Source organism: Trichogramma pretiosum, unplaced genomic scaffold (assembly GCF_000599845.2).
Source record: "Trichogramma pretiosum strain Unisexual culture from Peru unplaced genomic scaffold, Tpre_2.0 scaffold73, whole genome shotgun sequence".
Classification (NCBI taxonomy): Eukaryota; Metazoa; Arthropoda; class Insecta; order Hymenoptera; family Trichogrammatidae; genus Trichogramma; species Trichogramma pretiosum.
In genome coordinates, this window is record NW_019641624.1 from 529,417 (window position 1) to 537,826 (window position 8,410).

Below are 8,410 nucleotides of genomic sequence, written 5' to 3' on the forward strand. Positions count from 1 at the left end.
GCAGCAGCAGCAGCCGATCGCTGCGCGAAGTGGCTGCTAAATTGTAAAACGGCAGACGACAAGCGTTGAGGGATCAACACCGCAACACACACACACACACACCCCCTACCTATTTACCATATGTGTTTTCGCGCAGACTACACAATCTTTGCAACACGCAGCAGCACGCGGGCAGCTGGTATTATCGAAGTCGCGCTGTGTTGCCGCGGACGTACGTTTTTGATATAAACTTTTCAACGCCAATTTTCCCGCGCGCAACGATATTTATATAGGATTAGAATACGCTCGCAATAAAGGTCGGTGTTCTTGTGTGTGTGTGTCGCGTGTGCCAGACCGAGAGAGAGAGAGACAAGAGCAGCCCATTGTTGCTAACAAAGAGACACACGAACGACAGCTCTAAATATAGGATAATATAAAGAGCGAGAGAAAAAAAAATAAACGCGAAATCGTGCGTGCGGTATAAAAAGCGATGTCATTGCGCTAGACTCTGGCCATACGATATCGATCTTTTGAAATAAGAAGTTGAAATAAGGTACGCTGCTGGTTTCTTTTATTTTTGTTTTCCTGCCTCGCTCTGATTTCTTCTTTCGCCTGCATCATCATCGTCGTCGCCGTCGTCGACCATCGCGACGACGACGACGACGACAACGATAACAACAACAACGACAACGACTTTGGTCAACCGCATACGTTATCATACTACAGACATACGGGGGCCCAGCGTGAAATCAATCAAGCTGGCGGCGACTTGCTGGATGCGCGAGGCGAATTTGAGGTTACTCATAATTTGCAATTAATTCGCGATTATCCGTCGCACCGATGTTATATTATAACATGCTTTCATTCACACATATGTCAAATGGTTGATCGAGAAAATTCAATCGATGCCTCGCTCTTTTCTATATGTTCGGTCGATGTGCGAAGCAGCTTCAGCATGGACGTGGTGGAGGATATCGCCGACGACTTCGAGAACTACGAGGATGACACGCACCTCGGCTACGCGGCCGAGGTGTTCGACGAAGTCTTGGCCAAGGAGGAGGAGCCCACTCGTTTCCAGCGGCCGAATCCCTTCAACAAATTACTGCCCTATTCCGATGTGCTCGAGGTCGAAGCGGATGCGATGCTCGCCGACATCAAGGCCAATCTCGGCCGCTGCGTCATGCAGCGAGATATCAAAATTGGTGCTGTCGCTTGGACCAAGATGTTACACAAGTAAGCTGCAGCGATCGTTTGATTATGGAATCGTTCACTGATTGACAATTTTCTTGCTTCAGGTACATCATTCTTTATGACATGAGATTTACCAAAGATGATCACATTGCTTTGATCAAACTTTTGTACGAACTCACGACAATACCCAAATTGGAGTCTGGTTTAATAGTTAGTTTTGCGTACCGCCTGTTTTTACTGTTAAAGTATGTATAATGTTTATTGAGATCTGTTACTGCATTGATTCATAAAGTCTAATTGTTATATAAATATTCCAGAAAAGATCATTTAATATCGCCAGATGAACTTGAACTGCCATGGAAGCCTTTATACAAACTATATTGGGATTTTGAAAATCTCAAATCTAAACTAATAAAACTGGACCGTCTTCACCCAATGACAAAAAGTATAGTAAAGGCTGTTATTCGGTTAGCAAAGATATATTTTCCAGTAAGATTATTTCAAATGCAAAAAAGTGAAAAAAAATTCATGAAAATATTTACAAAAAATAAAATAAATTTCCATTTTTCTAGGCAAGTGCTACTGAGGAAATATTAGATGAAATAAAACCAATGTTGAGTCCAAATAATCATTCTATAATGGTCGTGACAAAAACTATGGAAATATTTTTACCTACTTGTACATTACCTAAACACCATTCCAAAAGTTTCGAACTGTGGCTACATGAATTTATGAATATGTGGGAGGATCATAACGCAGTTACACTGTCATGGAGCAAATCTTTAACAATTTTAACAGCTAAACTAGCCCTACACAATGTAGGATACATAAATTGGGAACCATATCTACCCGTCATGTTCAATAGATTGGTTCATTTATCCAGTTTACCTATAAGTTATAAAAATATTTCCAACGATAGGCATTATAGGGATTGGCTTGGTCATGGAGGAATGTGGATAGCAGCAGTTTTGGTGGGTACTTATTGATGATTGTCTACATACATTTTATCCAGATACAGACGTTTTTATCTGATTACAGGGTCCCGATTCAAAAGCCCAAAATTACTTGGACAAGTTTTTGAAATTAATTGAAACGCACTTTCATCCAGCTAACCATTCACCCAACTTTGTAAAATACGCATCGTTTATTTCTTCTTTAGTCCATTGCTTCACCACGAGAGTAAATAGGTATGATCGAAATCCTGTCGATACAAATTTCCAAGTCGTTCATAAACTTTGCATCTACAATCTACATGTGGATTTGCTCTTTCAGAGAACGGTATCAGCAGGGTAACAAAACTTGGAAACCGCGGATCCCGGACTCGCATAAATTAAGGGACGTCGACATCGACGCGTTCGTCAACAGTTTGATGCCGATAGTTTTGCAATGCATCTTTCACACCCAGCGGCCGGAATCGTTCGGAAACGCAGTACAGAATTTGGCCAATCTGCGTCCGAACGTCGTGATACCGCGCATCCTGGAAAAGGTTTATCCGTCCATCGGCGACGATATCGAGCCTCACAAGTTTCACCACGCGATGGTCAATCTGATCGACGTGGCGCGTCCGATGATACTGGGTTCTCGCGTCGCGAATCCAGGTACGACTACTCTTACAGACTCCTCGTTTTATTATGTATTATACATGTCGATGATGATGACGAATGTTTTGTCCGACGGGTTTCAGAGTACGCGTACGTGGAGGGGCCACAGCAAGTTTTGCCAATTTTGTTCTCGGCGCTGTCGGGCATCGATCCGAACGACTTCATCAAGTATATGTACGCCTTCGCGTGTCTAGGTTTGTACGCCACGATGATACCGATCGTCGATTGTTCCGGATGCACAGCGCCCGATCTGACCGAGGACGAGAGGCTCGTGTGCGAGCAGACCTCGAAATTCGAGGATTTCGTCCTTCAATTTATGGATAAAATATTCAGCTGGATCGACTCGAGTCGTCTTCAAGCCACGAGGCTCGAGAATCAAGTCAAAGACAATACCAAAAGTCGATTGGAGAACGCTTGCGAGAGCGCGCTGAGCAACGTCATGATAAAGTAATTCTGCTCTTGACGTATACGAATTATAAACAGAAACCAAATTTTTTGAGGATCGCTTTTTAAAGTATCAATTGATTATTTGACAGTCTTCTGCGATCGATGAGCAAGCCAATTTTCATGTCGGCTCTGAACAAGCTGCGCAACTACGTCATGGAGTACGAGCTCGAGATTCAGGTGGCGGGTCCGCTGGTCGCCGTGATTTGTCGAATGTTCAGCAATACGCACGCCAAGGAGACTCTGAACGCCTTGATGCCGTTCTTGGTCGACAAAGTACTCGAGATACTCGGAGACGGCGACGACGTGATCAAAGCCGAGGCCGTCGATCACCAGCTGCTCTATCCTCTTCTGCTGCTGAAGAGCTTGTCCTTCGTCCACTGCAGCGTGATGATGATGCACGTCGATTCGTTTTTAAAGGTGGTCGACAGAGTCATCAAGATGAAGAACAGAGAGGCGCAGACTCTGGGATCGCAAATAATGGCGAACTGCGCTCAGTCTCTGGGGTCCGCGACGATCTACGCCTGCGACGTCGATTACGAGAACAAGAATCACTGCTACCCGAGAGACTGGGGCGTATCCGGAAAGATATACGACACGAAATTGCTGTCCGAGATGCCGGGCGAGCGAGAATTCGAAGCTTTGAAAGGGATATTTCACAGATACTTCGACTACGCTTTGAGGATAATCAACGGATTCATCGAAACGGGAGATTCCTCGTTAAAGTAACGTACCATTGTGACGTAGATAGCTCGAATGCGAGCGAAAAAGTCGAGAGGGATTACATGTTTGTTTTTAATTTAATAGAATCGAGTTGCAAGGAGCCTTACGCGTCTTGGTTCATCTTTTCGAGGGTTGCTCCAACGCGTTGCCTAAAATTCAAGGAGCCCCCGCGTTAATCGAACCCTACGTTAACGAAATTAAAGCATTCGATCCTTACGTCGGTTGGAACCGAGACTGGATAATTACCATGCCAGATGGTAGCAATGTCAGAAATTACATGGTGGACGTTATTGAAAAATTGCAAAAAGTCATGCTTGAGAAAATAGAAGACGACACGAAGTGTTTCGTTCTCTTGAGTATGGTAAGTTTTCGGAGTCACGAGTCAATCTTGTTTCAATCATTATCAATTTTACTAATATTTTTTTACCTTTCCATTCGCCGTCGACCACAGCTCTGGGAAAATCTCCTCACGGATTGCTTGGATACTCCGCTGGACACGTCCTCGACGTTCTGCACGAACTACTGCATCAAGAAGAAGAAGGTCGAGAGCACGATGACGGGCAGCAGAGCCTGGTTCCCCAGGCTGGTGCTGACCCGTGCCCAAGATCAGCACGGTTTGCGGACCTTGGGCCCGACGATGACGTTCACCGAGACCCATCGCCGGGTGCTGATGAATTTGATGGATTTGAACTGCAGCCGCTACAGCAAAGTGCGCCAGAAAACTCAATCGATCATCGAGGGAGCCGTGATGTTTTTCCCGCAGGCGCCTCTCGCGATTTTGCCGCGCGTGATCGACGTCCTCAAGACCGATCCGGACGCCAATCACGAAGCTTTCAAGGTACGCACTCGCGCGCGATTTGCACTCTCGACGACTTATTACGATGATACTTATCGCGGTGAATTGTTGTCGCGTGTTTGCAGGGAGTCTTGCATCTGATGGTGCGAAGAATCGCCGCCAACGACAGATTGATCAATTGCCAGAATTGGAACTACTTGAAGCAGCTGTGGCCGGCCCTCGTCGGATCCGCTTCGTCCGAGCGAATCTCGATAACCACGCTGAAGAACAAAGCGAGCATGGCGGTGTTGGCCGAGTCCTATACCTTCAACGTGCGCACGGAAATACCCGACGGCTGCGTCGAGGTGGCGAGAAAGCTCTGGGACTGCGGCAAGCCGCCGAGTCTGCCACCGGCGACGTGCGACGAGGTCAGGGCGGGCCTCGACAAATCGCTGCGGCGCAACGACGCGAATCAGGCCGACTACGTGGAGCTGGCCGACTCGCTGCTGAAGGACACGGCCTCGAAGAACTGGCGACAGCGCCTCATGGCCATACAGTTTCTCACGCGCATGATGCAGAAGGACGCCCGGCTGCCGGACGCCGCCACGTACACCCTGGTGAGCAACTGCATCAGCGACTCGGTGATGGAGCGCAAGCAGTGCCTGAGAACGGCCGTGTTCGTGCTCTGGCAGCTGAAGCTGCGACACCCGCGATTGAGGCATCCGGTGCCGAAGCGGGAGGCGGCGGCGGCGGCGGCTGCTGGCCCCCCGATCAGGCCGGGCGTGAGGCCCGACAATCTCTGGCTGCAGTACGACTACGAGAGGCGGCCGCTGGACGCCGCCGCCTGGGACGAGCCGCGCTACATCAACTCGGATTCCATCGGCTACTGGGCCTGGCCCAAGGAGTACTACGAGACGGTGGCGCCGTGGTCGGCTCGTCCCACCGATAAGCCAGCGAGCAAGCTGGAGCGCGACATCGAGGCCTTCTTCGCGGACGAGGCCAATCTCGAGCGGCTGATCAAGTTCTGGAGCCTCGAGGAGAAGAAGGTCCACGAGAGGGGCAATCACGAGTTCGCCTTCCTGATGCGCGGCCTGTTCCGCAACTACGGCGACAATCTGCTCGACGCCGTGCTCAAGCACGCCGAGCGCCTCGTGGAGATCAAGCAGGAGGGCCCGCAGCGCTGCGTCGCCCACATCGTGAGCGGCACGATAATGGGCAGCAAGTACTGGTCCTACGACATGACCGAGCGCATGTGGTCGCGCCTGCTGCCCATTCTGAGTCGGGGCATCGACAAGCAGGACGAGACCGTGAAGATCGACTGGCTGGAGACGATCGCCCTGGCGATGAGAAATCGCGACCCCAATCGCATACACTGGCTGCACGAGTTTCTGCTGGAGCGCGCCAAGCTCGGCCGCCAAGAGACCTCCTTCCTCGAGAGCATGCGCCTGAGCTACTTCCAGCTGGCCATGAGCTCGCAGATCTGGCGCACCGCCTCGCTGGAGCACAGGGCGCTCGAGCTGATCGAGTGCAGAATCGAGGAGTCGCCCCTGAAGACGGTGCGCGACAAGTTCCCGCTCCTGCTGCAGACGATCTTCAGCACGGAGAGGCGCGAGGACGGCTCGGTGCTCGACGTCTTTCCCGATCCCGACGCGTTCATGGACAAGATCTATCCGCGATTCTTGACGCTTCTCAAGGAGGTGCCCAAAGCAGAGCCGGAGCCGATGGAGGTCGATGGCTCCGTTGATCAGGCCACGAAGTAAGCCAATTAACTTACTTGTATTTTTATCCAAATGGTTCCCTCGCTAACGCGATTTTGTCGCTACATTTTTGCAGCGCGGCCAACGCGGAGCGCGAAAAGGTCCTGAGATATTTCTTGGTGATATGCGGTTGGCTAGAGATGTTGGCGCACGGAATGTCGCACAACCGAATGGAGCGCTTTTACAAGCTCCTGCCGATAATGTGCCACCTCGAGGTCAACGAGAAAGACGAGGAGGTCGTGAAGATCTGCCGCAAAGCCATAGCGGTTCTGGCCAAGAGGGTCCTGAGGCCCGCCGAGACGCCTGTCGCCCTGGAAACGATCGATCAGGTGTCGCGCAGTCCATCCTACTGGATCAGATTGAGCAGCTTGGAATTTCTCACGGTCATGAGCACTCACAGTATCAGTATACTCCTGAGCAAGGACGAGTGGATCTACGGGATCGAGGAGATCGTCATGAGACTACTGGAGGACGAGCAGCCCGAGGTTCGTGGCAAAGCGCGAAAGCTTCTCGAGGGTCTGCTGCACTTTACATTCCTGCCTAATCAAGATGTGCTATTAGTGAGTTTAAGTCTTTATTGTTTACTTGCGCGAGCAAACGAGTTTTACGTTACTTTACTTCGTTTTTGTTTTTTTTTTTTTTTTCAGGAAAAATTAAGAGTCAAAGCGAAAACAAAACTGCCGAAGATGAGGAGCGCGCCCGGAGCCAAAGCCAGCGTCGAGAAAATCGAAAAGTTCAAGAACGCCGTTCGATTGAGACATGCCGGTGTACTTGGGCTGTGCGCTTTCATTTCCGCCAATCCTTATCACGTGCCCGATTACGTGCCGGAAATTTTGGGCTGGCTGAGCGACCATCTCAACGACCCCGAACCCATTCCTGTAAGTTGTTGCATCTTTTGCCGTACTCTCGACGAGTCGATCGCAAAATGTCTGATCTCTCTTTGTTTTTCTCTTTCGTACAGAGTGCAATACGCAAGTCGATAAACGAGTTCAAACGCACGCACTGCGACGGCTGGACTGGTTTGCAAGGCTTGGCAGACTTCTTGACGGACGAGCAATTGAGCATCCTGTCGGATTTAGCAGTACCGCCCGCGTATTACGCTTGAGTCGAATCTATCGTACAAAGAGATTTAAGCTTTAATTCGAGGAGGATAGTACTTAAGATTTTTATAGATATAAAACATTATCAAGTCCCAGAAGCAAAATGGATAGATTTATTTATTTTTAAATGATAACAGAGAATAGTATATATTAGAAGTATGTGTTATTACGAATGCAAATGACCTATATGTACATTGTAAATGAAATAATTTTTTCACCGTTTGAAATCTCGTCGTTGTAAAATGTGATAATCATGGAGCGGCTTTTGCCGAAATCTTTTTTTAAAAAACAATTTTTGTTTCCACCGTCCACGAGGATATGCTGGAAATATAAAATGAACCAATCGCGTCGGCCTGTGATTATTATTGTACGCTAATAATGAATTCACGGCAAATTGCGGCATTCGATCGAACGTCGCTCTTTGCGCACTGCGATGTATCTGTGTATAAATTTGTTAATTTATTACGAATAAAGTTGCAATTGTATTTTCTCTAAATACCTCTTCGACAAATTTATTCGTTCGCTTTACCCAACATATACTGCCAGGGAAAATTGGCGACGATTTCTAATGACCTTTGTCAACGCAAGTGGAATCGCGGGCTGATTCATTTGCTACTTTAGCTCTTGTGAACGAGTTAATACCTCAAAGCTTTTTGTCGTTCGAGTTCTAAAATTTGAATCAATTAGTTTACGTTACTACGTAGAATTACGAGTACGAATCCGCCGCCTCGATTCCAAGAAACGAACGTTGCAGGACACGTATCTTACGCATCATCGCGGGGGCAGATCAAAGCAGACCTCCGAAAAGTCCGCGCCGCACAGCAGCGTAATAACGCACAC

The 8,410-nt window shown here is 48.5% G+C and overlaps 1 protein-coding gene across 2 annotated transcripts; it reads left to right on the forward strand.

Annotated features, from left to right (window-relative positions):
* The first annotated feature begins 77 nt into the window (after positions 1 to 77).
* LOC106655602 (proteasome activator complex subunit 4A-like) lies at positions 78 to 8,066 on the forward strand. 2 transcript variants are annotated; one of them, XM_014376080.2, is made up of 15 exons: positions 78 to 532; positions 928 to 1,212; positions 1,275 to 1,415; positions 1,488 to 1,659; positions 1,743 to 2,141; positions 2,209 to 2,357; positions 2,443 to 2,768; positions 2,855 to 3,218; positions 3,308 to 3,940; positions 4,023 to 4,299; positions 4,390 to 4,776; positions 4,860 to 6,469; positions 6,547 to 7,030; positions 7,118 to 7,348; positions 7,432 to 8,066. In XM_014376080.2, exons 2-15 carry the CDS (start codon positions 935 to 937, stop codon positions 7,573 to 7,575), a joined length of 5,595 nt encoding a protein of 1,864 aa, XP_014231566.1. In that variant the 5' UTR covers positions 78 to 532; positions 928 to 934; the 3' UTR covers positions 7,576 to 8,066. The 2 variants fall into 2 exon arrangements, with proteins under 2 accessions (XP_014231566.1, XP_014231564.1); XM_014376078.2 differs by lacking the exon at positions 78 to 532 and adding an exon at positions 553 to 775.
* Positions 8,067 to 8,410: the final 344 nt, after the last annotated feature.